This window comes from Empidonax traillii, unplaced genomic scaffold (genome assembly GCF_003031625.1).
Source record: "Empidonax traillii isolate 1590-97213 ecotype Southwest subspecies unplaced genomic scaffold, ASM303162v1 scaffold135:size1941959, whole genome shotgun sequence".
In the NCBI taxonomy this organism is placed as follows: Eukaryota; Metazoa; Chordata; class Aves; order Passeriformes; family Tyrannidae; genus Empidonax; species Empidonax traillii.
The window spans coordinates 742288-760579 of record NW_020955328.1 but is presented as its reverse complement, the minus strand read 5'-3'; the positions used below and the strand labels follow the sequence as shown (position 1 = coordinate 760579).

The window sequence follows — 18292 nt, the reverse complement described above, 5'->3', positions numbered from 1 at the left end:
CCCCTTTCAGCAAGAGCTGCAGCACAGCCTGTAACTGCCCACAGATGTTCATTTCCCTTAGGCACCAGTTAACACCAGTTTCCTTGCCTCGTCTCTACCCAGGTTCTCTACCAAGTCCTGGCTGTCTCAGATTTGCCAAGTCTGTCAGAAAAGCATGATGTTCGGGGTGAAGTGTAAGTACTGCAGGTGAGCACACAGGGATGGTCACAACAACAACCACCTGGGATTTGATTTGCTGCCAGCTGCAGTAACGTCTCTTGATGGGATGCACTCTTGGCAGCGGCACCATTTCTCAGTCCTGACCTAGCCAAGGCATGCTTTGGAACAACTCACACTTCAGGTTGTCAGCCTGACACCTGAATGAACCAAATTTATTTCCCTGCCACAGACTTGCTACCTCATCCTGGGCAAATCTTGTAGTGGGAGCTGGATCCTTAAATAACAGCCAGGATTTTAATTTTTGCCTCTCTCTCTGGGTTGTTAGTCCAGAGCACTGAGATTTTAGTGCTTCCCTGTTGCTGGATGAGAGTCAGTGAAAGTAACTATATTAAAAATAAATCAGATGCTAAGATATGTATATGGCCTTCATTAGGCTAATGACACACATAATAGGATTCTCCATATGAATGCTGCTGCTTTGGGGCCCGGGCATTCCAGAACTCCCTCTGAGATTAGCATAAGAATTACAAATTAAGGGTAGGCTTCCTCTTTTGGGGAAAGAACAAGTCCTTATTTAATATGTAATGGTTCTCTTTCAGATTAAAATGTCACAACAAATGTACTAAAGAGGCACCTGCTTGTAGAATATCCTTCCTTCCCAGTAAGTAATTTGCTACAAATTCTTGGCACGTCAATGTAATTCATGGTACAGCAAGAATAAGAACTCTGATTTAAGCTGGTTTTCTCCCTTCTTCAACCTGTTTTCAGTAGCAAAAATAAGAAGAACAGAATCTGTCCCATCTGATATCAATAATCCAGTAGACAGACCCACAGAACCACAGTTTGGAACTCTCCCCAAAGCACTAACTAAAAAGGTACGTGGTGACAGCAGGATCTTGGTAGTTGGAGCCAGAATGGCACCTTGAGCTTTCACGTTGCAAGGAGACTTTGCTGTGTGACATTTTGTCCATGTAAGACATGGGCTGTGCACAGCTGCAGGTGCTTACTCAGAAAAACAGTGCCATGACCAAGGCTGGGAACAACTTCCCTCTCTCTGTTGTCCAGCAAACACTGAGGGCAATTTGTTCTTTCTTTTTACTGTTTTCTCACAAGGGATTTTCCTTGCTTTGCAGGAGCATCCACCAGCAATAAACCACCTGGACTCCAGCAGTAATCCTTCCTCTACAACCTCATCCACTCCATCCTCCCCAGCACCCTTCCAGTCTTCCAACCCTCCCAGTGCAACGCCTCCCCCAAACCCATCTCCCATGGGCCAGAGGGACGGGCGATTCAACTTCCCAGGTAAACTCCTCTCCTTCAGGAGATCTGTCAAGAGCAGAACGGCCTCTCTGCAAGTGGAGGCTGACCAGGGAGTTGTAGGTTTCTGAGTACATGGTTGTGCCCTAAGCAAGGTGAAGGTGTATTTTGTTACCTGATAAAAGGACATGGTCTGTTCTTACAAGTTTTTAAAGGGTATCAGCAAAAGACCTTTGTAGGAAACAGATTATTGAGGAATGTTGGCACCTTTCTTAAATGATTTGATCTTCCTCTTTTCTCCTTTTTGGAAAAGGACTGAAAAACCATTATATTCTTTCTGCTCCCTTTCCCCTTGCGTTGTACAATGCATGCTGCCTGCTATGTGTGCTCACCAGGGGCTTTAAATCAGGAGCTGGGTGATGGCAGGAGCAGGCTGTAAAAATGAGAACTGGAGTGAAGTACCAGGCTGTTCCAAAATATAACCCGCAATCAACACCCATTGTTAAACCATTGACACAGATGTCTGGTGGAGAAGAGTTTACCCTACATACCTTATGGATTAAGAGCCCCAGGGTGCAGCTTTTACCAGAGCTGAAAGGGGCAAGAATTTCTGACAAGGGCAAAGATTTACATACTGGGAATAAATGCAGTTCCTCTGATGTGGAACTGAAGTCAGATGCTGCTCAGTAGCTGCTACCTTTCCTTCAACACTGCAGAATTTGGCATCAGGTTCTGAACTGTGAGTGCCAGTTGCTGTTTGAGGCTTCTCAAAAGGAGCAGGAACAGAACCAGTTTAGTGTAAGGATTCCACTGCAGCTACTTTGTATTGGGATAAACTACTCAGAAATTAAAAAACTGAAATAAAAATAAAACCCACAGGTGGCTCATGAGCTTCAGCTTCTGTGGGGGGCACCTCTGCAAAGCTGACATGAGAGAGCATTGCAGCACCACCTGATGTGGGCCTGCCTTGGACATTCCTGGGCTCTGCATTTGCTTCTGCCACTGAGGGTCTCAGTGTGCTGTTTGCCCACCAGACTGTTTGTGACTGGTAACAGCTTGTGTTTGATACCTGTCATCTCTCAGGGGCTTCCCAAATGCATGTGCTGAAATCCCCCCTCAGCAGGCTGATAATCTACTAATCTGTTCCCAGCAGTGAGCTGGGACTAATTCATTGAATGCACTTGGGGCACTCACTGATGATCCTCTAACTTGTTTGTGTTGTTTTGTTTTTTTCTCCTGGTATTTTTTTTGTGGTTCTTTTACAAAACCGCAATTAATTAAAAAGCTGCCTACTACCTTCAGCATAGACAACAGTTTATCTTCCCAGGTGAGTTGATTGTTTTAATTCTACTAACCAACTTCTGCCAAAACATAGCCTGTTTGTAAACCTCTGCACGCTGCCAAAGAACAATAATCCTGCTTTAAAAAAACATGTCTAAACCAATTCAGACTCTCTCTTATCTCAGTGTATACTCGGGCTTCTCTCCCCTGAGCCAGAGCATTGATGTGATTTATGTACTGACATGAAACTTGGAATATTCAGCTGTACAACATTAGCTTCCTGCTGTGGGATTTTATCCACATCCATGTTCCTCCTTTAAAAAGACTTACTTACTTACTTTTAGGGTTCTGTGCCTGGCCAGAAAGACTTTACAGATCAGTAAAGGAATGGAAAGAGGATTGGGCCAACATGGATAGCAGGGATGAGCATAGTTTTAAAGGAATAGAAGTATAAAATCACTTTTTGTCTGTGATTGAGTTTATAATTCCTGAATAAGAAGCAAATAATTGCTACTGCAATGTTAAAACTTGCAGTCTATGAGACTGAAGTGTAAAAGATGTAGCATAACTGTTTCTACTTTGACAGAAATTCCCAGCCCTGCACAAACAGCACAACCTCCAGAAACTGCTGCAGACACTAAGTAAGTAGAGTTTTAAATCCCTTTGTTAGCACAGTGTTTACCTGATAATCCTCAGCTCAGTCCAGAAATGCTGTGTTAGGGCCAAAGCTGGACTTAACATCTGAGAACTCCCAGGATAACTTTACCCAGCGAGGGCGGTGCTGGGATCCCCATTTTATAAAGCTGAATGTGACACAACTCTGAACGGGACACGAAGCAGTCCAGGCCTTTAATACCTGCTTATTGTGTGCAGGGTGGGATGAAAGTTGGAGCTTTATAACTGAAGGGCAAGGCCCACTGAGCTGCAAGCAAACAGCTCTGTCAGGATCTGCACTGCAGGGCATGGAAAAGCTTGCAGCCTGCATTGCCAGCTCCCACAGGGCTGCTCCTCCACGGGGGTTTCAGGAGCAGGAATGGGAGTATCCATTCCTGGAACACACTGTAATAACAGAGCCACTGCCAAATCAATTCCTGCCACTTAATCACTGAGAATCACTTCAGAGTCTTTGTCCCTTGTTTGCTAGAGTGAGCTTAGAGTCCTTCTCTCTTACGTGGAGCAGGAATTGTATTTTTGTCTGACCTACTGTAACTCTGTCAGGATCTGTTCTCTGCTGGCTTCTTCCCCCTCCCCTAATGGCAATGCATCCCCCCCAGTGTTCCACCTCAGGTGGATTTCAGGTGTTACTCTCAGTGCAAACCTTCTCTTGCAGCACTGCCCAGCCAGGCCCGGGTGGAGGTGGACACGAGGCACAGGTGGGTTTGCTGGTGGGCCCCGAAGGTCTGGGAGCAGCCTGTGCTGCTGGGCTGCTCTGCCCTCCACGCGGGACTCTGAGCACACCTTTCCCTTGCCTTGCTGTGAACAGGTGGAAGAACCAGAGACAAATAAATCGGAGCCTGAGGATGACGAGGATGAGGTGGAAGATTTGCCGAACCGGCGGCCGCACCTGCAGGGGATGATCTACCGCAAGCCCAGCCAGACCAGCGTGTACCTGCAGGAGTGGGACATCCCCTTCGAGCAGATTGAGCTGGGGGACCCCATCGGCCAGGGCCGCTGGGGGAAGGTCTACAAGGGCAAGTGGCACGGGGAGGTGGCCATCAGGCTGCTGGAGATCGACGGGAACAACCAGGATCATCTCAAGCTCTTTAAAAAGGAAGTGATGAACTACAGACAGACCCGGCACGAGAACGTGGTGCTGTTCATGGGAGCCTGCATGAACCCCCCTCACTTAGCAATCATTACCAGGTGAGGACAGCATCTTACTATTAGTTTTAAAATATAAGTATTATATAGCTAATAATTTTTTTTTTAATGTGCAAACATTTTCTGTAGCTTCTGCAAAGGAAGGACACTGCACTCCTTTGTGAGGGACCCCAAGATATCCCTGGACATTAACAAAACCAGGCAGATAGCACAGGAGATCATTAAGGTAAGGGCTCATTGTGCCAGTGGAGCCATGGGGCAGAGCCTCATCCAGAGCTTGGAAGCTGCACTCTGAGCTGGGAGCTGCTCCCTTACACCTTCCTGCACAAGTGCCACAAGTGCCCTGTCCCAGCTGGTCCTTTACACTGCAGAGATGAGAGGGAGTTTGTATTAGAAAGCAAAGTGTGCTTGGCAATAGTAACAAGCCCCCAAACATTTCCACCTCTGCTGTATTTCCCAGGGCATGGGGTATCTCCACGCAAAGGGCATCGTACATAAGGATCTGAAATCCAAGAATGTTTTCTATGACAATGGGAAAGTTGTGATCACCGACTTTGGATTATTTGGGATTTCGGGCGTGGTTCAGGAAGGAAGGTGAGTGGAGATTTCACTGCTTGGTCCACCTTTAGAATGACAAATGATGATCAAATAGGGAAACATTTCCCCCAGTACCTGGTACCCAAGGAGTGTCAGTTGCTTTAGAACACAGTCTGCACGCTGCACAGAACAAACAAAACTTTAAGCCCAGGAGTAAACTGGAGAGTCAGGCTGATATGTGTTCATTTGTTAACATGGCAAGAAAATGAGAAACAAATAGCAAAAACATTTGAGTAAATAAAGTCAAAACATGAGGTGAAGCACAGATACAATCTACACACCAGAGTTTCAGTACTGCTGCTTTTCTTTGGACTCAGGAGGGAGAACGAACTGAAGTTGCCTCATGACTGGCTGTGCTACCTGGCCCCCGAGATCGTCCGGGAGATGGCCCCGGGGAAAGATGAGGACAAGCTGCCTTTCTCCAAAGCTGCAGATATCTATGCCTTTGGGTAAGGAAGGAACTCCCAAGAGTACCACGAGAGCTCGCCAAGTGGGATTTGTTACAGGCCTGAGCCTTCCAGTGAGGGATCCCCTTCTCCCAGACTCGGGATCCCGGCTGGGATGCGCTTTCCTCGGTGCTCCAGCAGTCACGGGTGGGAGGGGTTTGTGCACAGCTTTGTGCACCTTCCACAGCTCAGCCGGAGGAGCTGGAACGGTGCCAGGGTTGGGTATTTCCCCCTGGGGCAGGCAGAGGCTCGATGTGTGCTGGCCTTGCAGGACGGTGTGGTTCGAGCTGCAGGCTCGGGAGTGGCCGTTCCGGACCCAGCCCGCAGAGGCGCTCATCTGGCAGATCGGCAGCGGAGAGGGGGTGCGGCAGGTCCTGGCCACCGTCAGCCTGGGCAAGGAGGTCAATGTAAGTACCGCCCTGCGGGAGTCCTTCCACACGGCTCCCTCAGAGAGGGAGCTGCTTCAAGGGGTTTATTTCACTCATAACCCCAAAGATAAAGGGCAGGAAAGAGAACAGATGAGAATGGCAGACCAGCTTAGAGGCTAAGCCTCTGCTTGTAACTGTTGTGCAGAAGTGGACATTCCCCAGCACCGGGAAACTGTTGGATTGTAAGGGTGTCCAGGCCCTGTGTTGAGCAGCTGGGATCTGCCTGGGCTCACACACATCCCAGTGCTCAGTCAGCTTTCTGGTCTGCACAGCTGACCTGTGAGCCAGGGGGTAACGAGCCCCAAATGTCCTCTGCAGGAAATCCTGTCGGCGTGCTGGGCCTTCGACCTGAGCGAGAGGCCGAGCTTCACTGTGCTCATGGAGATGCTGGAAAAGCTGCCAAAACTCAACCGCCGGCTCTCCCACCCGGGGCACTTCTGGAAGTCTGCTGAGTGAGTACCTGCTGCTGTTCACAGCAGTTATGCCAGTCCACTTCAGTGACCATGTCTGAGCTTGCTTTGCCTTCTTGGGGGCTGTCAGACCAGACAGGAGGGGAACACTGCTCTTCTGATGTGGGAAATGATGCAGTTAAGCCACCTCAGTCAGTTCATTGCCTGCTTTGCCATATTCACCCCCTTCCAGCAGATCCAAACTGATCCAGCTGTGCTGGGGGGGCCCACACTGACCCCAAAGTGGTCAGAATTTCCCCTGTAGTGGTAATGGCAGGTACTGCCTGAGGAAGGAAGGACCCAAGGCCGTGCCACCGTTTCCCTCTGAAGTGCTTCAGACTGGCTGAGTGTGAAGCCACAGACACGTTTCCACCTTGTGCCCATTCCCCACGTCCTTGGCTCAGTGTTTTATTTTCATCTCCTGAAGTGCTCATATTTTCTCTTTTTTCTCCTTTTTCTGATGTTAACCCATCTCTTCCTTTCCCATAACCCTTCACAATCTTCCTGTAACACCAGATCATAACCAGCTGAACTCTTGACACAGATGTTGTGGCAGTTCAGGCTCTGGTGGGTGTGGGGTCGTTTGGTTGAAAATTTTGCCACTTCTCTTGCACAATTTCCCCACTATTTGTGCTGAATCCTCGACACTCCATGATGTCCAACAACTGTAAACTGGAGTGCTTGTCTGAGACTGTGCCCTCCCCTCTCTCCAGAGAGCACTCACTGTGGAACTCTGGGCTCTCCTTGCACCCCTCAACAACCCTGACACGGGGCAGCTGTCGTGGCCATCCCCAGCCAGTGGCTCCACGGGCTGTGGGACAGACCTGGCAGCCAAGGGGGCTTCAGCCCTGCTGAGTTCCACTGTCTAGGTTTTTAAAAATAAAAATTTAGGGAGAAAGCAACAAAATCTGAGCTAAGAAATGGACATGCAGGTAACTGCTGCTTATCTGTGCTTCGGTCATAATTTAAGGAAACAATTTTATTTTCTTTTCTGGCCTAAAGCATCCCAGACCTTATTTCCAGGCACAGCTTTCACTGGCCAGGCCCATACCCAGGTTCCTTGAGTCTGCTTTTCTGTTATCCATCCTTTCAAGGCATCCAGCTTCACTTGGGAATTTCTTCCTATTTTTTTAAACTATCCTCCATTGCCTCAGAGGGAGATCATTGTGTTCAAGCCCTGTTACGTTATGAAAACACTAATTCTTTTGCCAAGAGATCTGCAGATACAGCAGTGGCCTTAGGTGGTATTTTCCCTTCCTACAGAGCCCCCCTGTACCCCGGCACTCCAGCTGTGTCAGCCCTGTCCTGCTCTCGTGTCTCCATCCACTGAGACCCCTGGGCACTGATGTGACACCTTTTCACCCCCTGCCCAGCCCCCATGGAGCAGAGGGAGCACCAGGCATCCCTTCAGGCCCACTCCTGCACTGTCCTCTGACATCACACTGGAGTGAACTTGGAGAAACTTCCCCTCTGGGCAGTCAGTCCATGAGAATTTTCAATTCCAGAGCAGTTTGCCAGGTGATGATTTGGGGTTTGTGTTTCCACAGGGAGCTGTTCTTGATCAGCTTGTGGAACCAGTGCCTTACGCAGGGCTGCCCCAGCTCTCTCTGTCTGGGTGGACAGACTGACACCCCACCCAAGAGCTTCATGGCAATTCCTGCTTCGCTCCTTTTCCTCTGCTCAAAGCACTTAATAGGGGAGAATGAAATTACCAGCACTGACTGAGTGCTCATTGAGGTGAAGGCACAGGCAGCCCCTTGTTCATCCCCTGCACACTGGGGTCTGTCCAGGTCCCTGGGGGAGGCTCCAGCAGCCACAGCCCTGCTCAGAGTCCAACTGCCCTGTAGACACCTGTCCCTGCCCTCTGACAGATCCTTTCACACAGTGCACTAATCCCTGCTCCAGCCTGCTCAAAGCTTTGCAGTTCGTACTTCTCAAGGGCTTGCTTTAAATAACTGAAAACTAACTCTCATGGTGACTTTTTCCCTTCCCTCCCATATTTCTCTGTAGGTTGTAGCTACTGGTGCAATAACGGGCTCCACTTTGCATGCTTCCATGTGTCGTATCCTAACCAGCAACTTGGACAATCACCTTCCATTAAAAAAGCAAAAACAAACCACGAAATTAACCCATGGACATAATCAACACCTTATCCGAGTTCTCCTTTCTGCCTTTGCTTGGTGTGGGCTGTTTGCTTCAATAACCACTCCTGTCTGCGAGACCTTCCTGCCTAACACCGCGGCCTCCTCTCCCTCTGGAGCGTTCCAGGAGCCTGGGACTCCCCTGGAAAGCTGCAGGGACCTGCCCTGCCTGCCCAGGTGCACGTGCCAGCCAGGGCTGGGTGTCCTGCCCGGCAGGTCAGGGCTGGCCTCACCCTGCTGGGCTGGTGGGTGTCCTGCGGGTCCCGCCGAGGCTGCGCCCGTGTCCTCAGCGCCGGAGCTTTGTGGCTGAAGGTGACAGGGACATTGTCGTGGCACAGCCAGGACTGAACCTCCACTTGCAAACAGCAGGAGCTGAGGGCCAGGGGGGCAGCACTGCAGCCAGGGCCAGTTCTTGCTCCACTTGGAGCAGCTGACGGTCCTCAGCCCACCGGGAACAGGCCACGGGCAGTGTCCAGAACAGGCCCACGTGGGCCAGCTGGGATCAGCTACAAAGCTGTGTAAAAGAGGAGGAAAGCCCTTCAGCTCCTCCTCCCTTCGCAGAGGTAGTGTTTGGAATGTTATGGTTTGCTTCTGTTTACATCCCCTGGTCAGCAGAATGGCTCAGCGTGGGGGCTTGGCAGACTCACAGGTACCACAGCAAACACGTGCCTTTCTCACTGCTTTGGAGGGGACAGGACAGGGGCAGAGGAGAACATGCACTAAGGGCCAGCAGGGTTTCTGCTGTCTGAGGACAAACACCCACATCCACTCCTGAGCCTCCTGTGTGCTCAGGCCGTGCTCGAGGAAGGCTCTGAGCTGAAAGTGCTTCTGGCTCTGTCAACAGCGTAAGAGCAAGGGGAGAGACACCTTGATGCACCTTTATAGAGAAGCAAAGGGGTTTGGGTTTGTTCTGTTGGGCTTTTCTAACCTATTCATGTACCTTGTCAAAACCCCCTTTCTCTTAAAAAGAGAATTCTGTCAGTTTTTGCTTCCCTTCTACTTCAACGGAACCAAGTGTTCCCTGAAAACCAGAGTCGGGCTTCCCCCCACTGTAGGTACCTGGAAAACCTCCTGTTCCCCCTGCTTGAGCACATCAGATTGTCTGTGTGTTTCTTCCCACTGATGGGGTTCACATGAAAAACTTCATGTGTTTGCTGTTTAATTACTTGAGCCTCTTTTGGGTGGTACGAGAGCAGAACCGAACCTATTTCAGCTCCTGTGATAGGGCTGTAGCTTTAAGAAGAACTATCAGTAACACTTTCCCCCCTCCCTTCTCCTCTCCCTCCCCACTCTCTGCAGCATTAACAGTAGCAAAGTTGTCCTGCGTTTTGAAAGATTTGGCTTGGGAATCCTGGAGCCGAGTAACCCAAAGCTGTAGCACGGTGTCCGTGTTTCTGCCTGCTCCCACACGGCACCAGAAACCCTCAGTGCTCCTCCGTGCTGAGGCTGGTGCAGCCCCTCTGAAGACCATCAGCTCAGCTCCGTGTCCTGCCTGAGCACCAGCAGTTATTTAAACAATGTTTACATGATACTTTTGTGTGAACTATATTTTTTTAAACATAATAAACAGTGACTCGAGTTTAACTACAGCCATTCTCAAACAGCACTGAGACAGAGAGAAGAACAGTTCCTGGTTCCTCCTTGTGTCTGTGGTCAGTAGGAGCCACGCTCTGCCTGCGGAGCTCTGGGTTCCCTGAGCAGTGGGACAGCTCCTGGGAGGCACTGGCCTGCAGAGGGAGGGTTTCCTTCAGGAAGGGAGAGCCCAGCCTGCTGCCCTGGTACGTGCCCAAAGCAGTCAGTGAGCCCCGAGGTTCAGCAGGGCTGGTCCAGCTCTGGGTCACCCTGAATTCAGCTGCCCCAGCTCGGATGTCCTGCTGCAGGGGGCTGTCTCAGTTAATGACTCAAGTGCTCTTCTCCACAGAACTCACACTAAAACCTGCTCCTTCTCCTACAATCCCAGAGGGTTGAGACTTGCTGGCCTTTAAGAATAAACCCATGACATGACACAGCTCCACACAGAGGGCAAATTCTTCTTTTGAAATTTAGGCACGTGTTCCAGTCCCCTAAAGTTGTGACATTTCTGGAAACATAACACTGTCCAGCAGCCTCGACTCTTCCAGCCCCATCACTGTTGCAGTTGTAGAAGAAAAGACATTTTCCAGAGCTGCAGGTTTGTTTTTAAGACCAAAAAAACATCCCCCCCCATCCAGTGCACAGTGTGGGGGTTGTGGAGCCAGCAGCCATCGAGATGAGGGATTCATCATCCCATTGCCAGTTAACTGCAGTCTCTCTTACCAGAGGTTCCCTCGTGCCTCCCATCCATGTTCCTCAGCTTCCTGGGAGGATCCCAGCACACCACGACCGTTCAGACCTCTCCTGTCTGTGCAGCTTTGGTTTTGCTGAGACAGGTCCTTAGGGCTCCCTGGGACTCACCAGATTTCATTTCTCCAACTGCAGCAGCTCATTACACCCCCCAGGTCCCCTTCCCACCATCACAAGGCTTTCACCTGAGGGTTGAGGAGGGGAGCTCTAAAATCCTGCGAGCAAAGTGCCAGCCCTCGGTTCAGCTGCCTCGTGTGGAGAGCTAAATGGCACAAAACCTGAGTTCTGTTGAGCAGAGGCCTCTTCCGAGTGTTTTGACAGACTTTTGAAATGTGTCTTGGATATAAAAGAGGAAACGGCTTTGGTGTGGCCAGGGGTGGCCTTGCAGTACTCTGTGCTCCCTTTCCTCTCTCCTGGTAAAGCCAAATCAGCCCCCTCCCAGCACAGCAGTTCCACCTGCACCCTCGGGCTCTGCAGGACTCACTACTGTTTGTTTTCTCTCAGTAATTGTGTCAGCAGCTTTAAGCAGAAGTTGTTTTCCCACAAGTGCTGCTTAAATAACAGCAGCACAGCACAAACCCAAAGCAGGGAGAAGAATGTTGCCTCTGGCTGGAACCCGCCCTGGGCTTCCTACAGCCTGTCCCTTTGCAGCCCCGGGCTCAGTCCGTGTCCCCGGGACACCCGGGGTGCCCAGCTGGCACTCGGTGTGTGCTCAGGTTTTGTCTCAGAGCCTGGACTGGGGAAGCACAGCCAGCCCTGGGTGTGCAGCCAGATTGAAACAAAAGAATTAAAAACCCCAGCAGACTGTCCCCATTTGTCCTCCCTGGCTGTGGGACCCTTCCTGCCCCTCTGTGCCCCAGGTCAGTGTGTGGGACACTGGGACGTGTCCCCCGAGCTGGGCACATGCCCTGCAGTCCTGGGCACAGGGGACTGTTCAAAACCCTTGAACAGAATTTGGGATTCTAATCTGACGTGACCTGGGTGGTGTGTGGAACACCCATAAATTGCCCTTAAACACAAAGCCCAGCAGTGCAGTCCCAGTGCAGCCCAGAGGAGAGAGCAGTTCCTGTCTCGGGGGTTCTTTTGTTTCAATCAGTGGCATTGGCTGAGCCACCACAAGGCTTGGGGGGCTCGGGTTCTGCCATCTCCCAGTCCCTGGGTTGTGTTCCTGTCCCACGTCCTGTCCCTGTCCCGTTGGAGCTGTCCCTGTGACGATGCTGCTACAGGAGCCACACGTCGGTAGTGAATGTAAATGGTCTGTAACATGGTGAACATGGACACGTTTTCTTTTCAAATGTGATGTAAACTTTGTACAGTACAAATTTTTTTTTATATTTTCTATGAACTGAGTGTCTTCCAGAATTGCTGTTAAATTAATTACAAATTGTTAGGATTAACAACAGTTTCTGTATTAGTTTATGCAACCAGAAGAAAAAAAAAAAAAAAAAAAAAAGGAAAAAAACCCCAAGAGTGCACTCTATGCTACTGGAATTCTGGATATGTAGGAATCTTTTCAGTGAATAAATCTTTACTCTGGATAAAGTGAGCATTACTGAGTTGTGGTTTGACCTTTCCCTGCCCATCTACTTGCAGCTGAAATAAGTAATGGCCAGTCTTTGTGAACGAAGATCCGGGGAAGGTCTTTCCACCTTCCAGCCTGCGCATTGGATTTTTTAGGTGAGACACAGTGTGCGCGGAACTGAGCCCACCCTTTAATCCTGAGGTTCATCCGCCGGGGCCAAGTGAGCTTGGACGGTGGCAGCGAGGTCCTCAGGAGGTAGATGGATTGCCTTACGGGCTAACGAGCTCCATCTGCCCGGGGAGGGGCCCCGACCGGGAATCGAACCGGTGACAGCGCCGCGTCCTTAACCACTGCACCACCAGGGGTGCAGCTGAAATAGGAGAGGAGCTGTCCCCACTGAGCCCCTTCACCCTCTGCTCCTGCCCTGCAGCAGAAGGGGATTCCCAGCATTTCCCATTCCCTTTGCCACCACAGAGAGCCCAGGAGACACTGGGCAATAGGGATCAGACGGGTCAGCCTCAGGGACACTCTGACTGACCAGAGCAGGACCCTCTCAGTGAGGACAGGCAGCCCTGGAGCTCAGCCAGCCCTGGAGCTCAGCCAGCCCTGGAGCTCAGCCCCTCCGTGGGGCACAGACCCTCCAGGACCACAGAAGCTGCCTCAAAGCCCCCCTGCCCCACCGAGCTCAGCAGACCCAGAGAGGGGAATGGCAGGGAGGAGAGCAAGTGTTCAAACCCTGCTCTGGACTGGGGCAGGATCAGCAGCTCTCGTGGCAGAGGGCCTGGCTCCAGAAATCCTACTGCACAGAGAAGCCCTTGGAAAGACGTGCTGAAGCAAAGGGGGGCAGAAGTCTCGGGTTTAGGTCACACAAGAAAGAAGTAAGTTTAGAGTAGCCCTTGCTGTGCCTGGCAGCTTTTGCTGCAGACTCAGGAATTTGTGGCCTTGGAACCTTGTCCCCTCCCCATCCCATGGGCTGTCGGTCACCGACCTCCTCCCTCCATGGTGACACCAGCTCATGCCTGTTTGTGTTTGCTGTCACAAATGCCAGTGGCCCCAGCCCCCAGACAGCTGCCCCAGCTTTGCTGGAGCTCTGGTGTTCCCTCCCTTTGTGCTCCAACTGGGATTCCTGGGACAAACCACCTCAGACAGCGAGGGCAGAGCAGTGGCCAGGCTGGGCTCCAGCCCTCCCTGCCAGGCCCAGGCCACTTTAAGAGACGTTGAGTCCATTTGCAGTTTTCAAAGCTTTCCCTTCCAGATATGATGAGCACATTATTCAGTGGTTGATGAAGCTGCCATTTGGTTTTCCTGAAGCACTGAACTAGTTGAGCAGCTGCCCCTCACACACTCGAGGCCATTCTGGGACCCTCAGCACCTTCCCCCTCCTTTGCACAAGGTCCTGCCCCCACCTTCCCACCTGCAGAGTGGGGCAAAGCTCTGCCAGACCCTGCTCTGCACTGGAAGTGCCACTGCCAGGTGTTAATTAGTCCAGTAATGTTCTGCTGCTGCCAGAGGCTTTGTGTGGGAATAACGATGGCATTGTACTGTCCTGCTGGGAATGGCCCGAGCCTCATAAAAGCACTACTTTACATGTCATCCATCTTATCTACATCTCTCATATGCAAGCAATAAAAAGCTTAAGATTTAAGTTGAGCTTTGTTGTCTTTCATAAAGAAATAGTGAATTTAGTTCTCAACTAAACTTGAAGGGCAGAGGTATTGGATTTAAAAAATCAAACCACACAAACTCCCATGCTCGAGGACGAAGGTTCTGCCCCAGCTGGAACCCAGAGCAGTTTGATGTTTACCAGCCCGTGGCTGTACCCCAGAACTGCCCCAGGCTGTCCAAGGCACCCCCAGAGCGAGGCCCCTCCACTCTGAGAGCCCCCGGAACTGGGAACACGAGCAGGAGGCACCAAATAACAACCCACAAAGCACAGCTCAGGCTACAAACAGACTGACTGGAGCAGAATCCAGGAAAGCTGGACACAACACATTCCAGCCTCCTCCTCAGAGGTCAGTCTGCTCCTCCCAACCAAGGCAGCAGCTCCAGCCCTCTCCTCTCAGCCCAGCCCTGGCTCCCAACAGGGCAACTGGGGCAGGGGAGACTCCCACCCACCCAGAGCAGAACCCCTTTGCACACAGACAATGTAACACAGCATTGCCAGGAAAAAAAACACTAACAAAAACAAAAAGCCTTTCACTTACCTGACCTCATTCTGCCTCCCGGGTCCCACTGGCCTTGCACCTTATCCCAGCACAGTCATTTTCTGCCAGGCTCTGTCCCACAGCCCTCAGCCGTGCCCCATCAGCCCTCAGCTGTGCCCCATCATCAGCCCTCAGCTCTCCTTATGAGCCTCAGTAAACTGCAATTATCCTGTGCCATTTCCATCCCACCCCACAAACCTAAACTCAGAACACATCAGTTCTAGTAGGAAATGACACTGATGGAGTGTGAGCACTCAGTGCCCATCAGGGCTCCCTACCTGCCAGGAACCTCCTCTGTCCTTACTCTCTGTTGCTGTGCTCTGCCATCACTGTCCATGTCCTCTCCTTTGTGTTATGCCTGGGATCCCATGGATAGGCTGTCCTGAAGCACGTGTGAAAAACACTGTACACACATGGCACTGCTGACTTTGAGGCTCAACTCTGCCTTCATCAGATTCCAGTTCCTGGACACGAGGGATGATAGGAAAATGTCACCTTAAGCTTTTTTAATATGATCAGATAGCCCTGGTAACTTTAGAGAAGGAAGTGCAAGGCCTAGGAAGAGCCCAGGTCCCACACACAAGAAGGGCAGTTTGCAGGCCAGTCTCCCACTCTCTGGTGTGAACTCACACTTCCCTGGCAGTAACAAAAATGCCAAACTGATCTTAGGCAGACTGTATAACCCTGGGGACAGGCCCTTTCCTCATGGAGAAGAGTTGACTGGAGCCCAAACCCACCTTAGGAGAACCTGGAGCTGACTTCGCTACCTCTGCCTGTTCAGGCTGAAGCCAAGAGCAAGAAGAGGTACATTGATTCACACCAACCTGCTTGTCTTGGTACAAAGGCAACTTTTATTACAAACAAATCAAGTAAACCAGAGCATAGGATTCAAATGTAAGAAAGTGCTTTGGAATCTTCAGAACCTTCCTGCCACAGGCTCTGTAACAACAGCTCAGGTTCATGGACCCGAATCACACAATGCACAGTTCAACACTGCTACCTGCCCAACAGATACATCTGAAGCAGATGCAGCAGGTGTTTCCACGTGGGGACCAGCACATCGTTATCCCGTTTGCAAATGTTGCTCCAGATCCAGCAAGGCCTGTGGCCAGACAACTGCCAGTAACACAACCATCCTTCACTTGCTTCCAAGTGAAGATAATACGCAAGGAAACCAATTTGACATAAATAAAGTCACAAAGATAAACAGTACATTCCAAAAAAAGATTTCAGCTCTAGTTAACATAGTACAAAACTCTACATTTTCGTTTTATTTACAAAAAATACCAGATTTATACTAGCATAGGCAATATTAAAAACTAATTTGTATTTTCATTATTAAGATAATCTATTAAAAGAGTGTCAGAATAAATAGTGACAAAAGTTAAATTTAGTGTTTTTCTTAATTAAGGCTGAGGTTTAAGAGCTGAATCCTACAATCCTATAGATGTGCACTATTGAACATGAAAAAGGATTTGACTCCATGTTTTTTGAAAGTAACAACAAACGTGCAAGCATTGTCTAAAACAGAAGTGGATTTGTTCCTTAACTGGTGGGTTGTAAAGCTCTTTTGACTTCATGTGGGAACACAGCCCCAAATATATCTTCATGGTATCGTTTTTGGCTCTGCAAAAAGAAGAAAGCACACCCAAGAGATGAATTAAGTCCTGCCAGCTCCTCCTCAGGTATCAGCTCAGTAACTAAAAGGCCTTTTGCACGTGTAGGACAGATTTTGTGATGGCAGACCTTTGCTGCTGTCAGTGACAGGGACCTCTCTGAATCCCAGGCACACGTGCTGCAGGATGAGTTCTGGTAACAGGAGTGTCCTAAAAGGCAGCTGCCCCAGGCACTGTGCTCTCAGTGATGGGCCCACTGAACTCCTACCCCACCCTCCTCTCTTCATAGAACCATAGAATCTGCTTTCGGCTGCAAAGCAGCTCGTGGCAGTGTGGTTTGCAGGCTCCTGTCACCCACCCTGAGCGCTGAGTGCAGAGAACACGCTGTGTGTCAGAGCATACCTTGAGCTGGAAGAAGTACTCGTCTGCCTGCTGCTCGGTGAGCTGCAGGGCCCTGGCGATGAGCGCGCGGAGCGCCCGCGCCACGTCCCGGGCCATGCGCACGTCCCCGCAGACGTACACGTGCCCCTGGCCCTGCAGCAGCTCACACACCTGTGCCTCCAGCTGGCTCTGCAGGATGTCCTGAACGTACACCTTGCAAACAGAGAGACCATCATCAGACAAGGCTTCTTAAGCGCTCCTTGGCTCCTCTAAATTCAGGGTGGGTCTGTGCACTAAGGCTCTGAGTGCCCCAGGGCCGTGCTGCACCACAGCAGAGAAGAAAGATGTCTCCATCCTGCCTTTACAAGCCCCTGATTGGGAAGCTGGGCCTGTTTCTTGATTAATCTGGAGTAGAGTAAGACTCCTGTATCTGGCAAAATCTCCTAACTTTCCAGGAGAGCTAAAAAGAGGATAGCTCAAGTGCTGCTGTTTTGTTCATACAAGATTTCTTCTATATAAAATTAATTTCTTGGTCACTGTGTCACTGAAATGGGGACAAATGGCCAAGAGCCAACTGATTGTTAACTAACAGACTAACCAAATCTTGCAAAATCTCAGGTTTCTGAAAAAGTTCCAGTTTCTAGTTTCAAAGGCTGTTTGCATTGGAAGCGCAGTGAGGGGTTGTATTTATGTAGATTGCTTGTGCTGGAGTGCACAGTGAGATTCCCCTTCCTTTGAAGGAGTGAGGCCTTTTGTCACCTGCTCACAATACACTGAAACAAAATACTAAAATTTTTAAAGAACATTGTCAAGCAGAGTCCAGACCTTAACTTGAGGGATGACTCTGGAAGGAGCCAACCCTTAAGGAACGAAGGAATCAGCCTTACTTTAGGTTGGCCAGGCAGTCTGGAGTAAGCTGTGTAGACCTCTTTCAGGACTCCCTTCCTCTTCATTTCCTCAGTTTCTTCTCTGTAGATGTGGTCCAGGTCTGGCTGGCGGCAGCCGAACAGTAATGTCATGTCACCTCCTTTGATCCCTGAAGCCAACAGGGGAAAGTGTCTGCCTGAGCACCTGGGGCAGCCACCGACACACGGGACTTAGAGAGACACAGGCTGCACCCTGCAAGGCCCCAAACCCCTCAGGAGCACCGGGATGGTCTCCAGTGGGATGGATTAGCTGTGCCACTGCAGTGCCCAATCATCCTGGGGGTGACAAGTCTCTGCAGCAGTTCCTTGGCTGACATTGGGGGGTGTCTGGATGCAGAGCCCTTGTCTGAAGGACTGGGAATGTCCCTGCTGCCAGCTGTGCTGGGCCCCCCCACGTGACAGTCCCCACCAGTACCTCTGTGCTCCAGGTCGTAGAGACGCTGCAGCCAGAAACTCCTGAAGGGAGCAATCCCTGTGCCCGAGCCGATCAGAAGGCAGGGCTTGGCTGGCTCCTCTGGGAGATGGAATTCATTAGCACTAAAATGTAAAAGTACATTAATGGGTAATTGTTCCTGACAGACTCTCAGTGGCAGTTTCCTGAGTCTGAGCAGCACAGAGGCTCCGGTTTGAAGGCAGTAATGGCTGCACAGGGTGCTGGGTGCTCCTTGTTCCCTTGGCTTTCTGTGCTCTGCAGTGGATAAGCTGACAGTGAAGATGGGGTCATATGAATAGAACTATTTCA

The 18292-nt window shown here is 50.5% G+C and overlaps 2 protein-coding genes across 3 annotated transcripts in view; one reads left to right on the top strand and one right to left on the bottom strand.

Annotated features, from left to right (window-relative positions):
- Positions 1-10163, top strand: part of KSR1 (kinase suppressor of ras 1) — a 48289-nt gene extending 38126 nt beyond the window's left edge. The window contains exons 7-20 of one of the 2 annotated variants that reach the window (XM_027883856.1): positions 103-186; positions 759-820; positions 928-1034; positions 1293-1461; positions 2702-2743; positions 3284-3338; positions 4028-4070; positions 4181-4560; positions 4648-4744; positions 4979-5112; positions 5433-5564; positions 5833-5968; positions 6308-6441; positions 9879-10163. In XM_027883856.1, the coding sequence (XP_027739657.1) occupies positions 103-186; positions 759-820; positions 928-1034; positions 1293-1461; positions 2702-2743; positions 3284-3338; positions 4028-4070; positions 4181-4560; positions 4648-4744; positions 4979-5112; positions 5433-5564; positions 5833-5968; positions 6308-6441; positions 9879-9957 (1654 nt within the window). In that variant the 3' untranslated portion in view covers positions 9958-10163. The remainder of the gene's footprint in view (positions 1-102; positions 187-758; positions 821-927; positions 1035-1292; positions 1462-2701; positions 2744-3283; positions 3339-4027; positions 4071-4180; positions 4561-4647; positions 4745-4978; positions 5113-5432; positions 5565-5832; positions 5969-6307; positions 6442-9878) is intronic. The other variant, XM_027883857.1, reaches the window with a different exon arrangement.
- Positions 10164-15476: 5313 nt separating this feature from the next.
- Positions 15477-18292, bottom strand: part of NOS2 (nitric oxide synthase 2) — a 16288-nt gene continuing 13472 nt past the window's right edge. Inside the window, exons 24-27 of the mRNA XM_027883850.1 lie at positions 17966-18087; positions 17512-17660; positions 16646-16837; positions 15477-16253 (exon numbers count right to left, since the gene is read on the bottom strand). Coding sequence (XP_027739651.1) covers positions 16173-16253; positions 16646-16837; positions 17512-17660; positions 17966-18087 — 544 coding nt within the window. The 3' untranslated portion in view covers positions 15477-16172. The remainder of the gene's footprint in view (positions 16254-16645; positions 16838-17511; positions 17661-17965; positions 18088-18292) is intronic.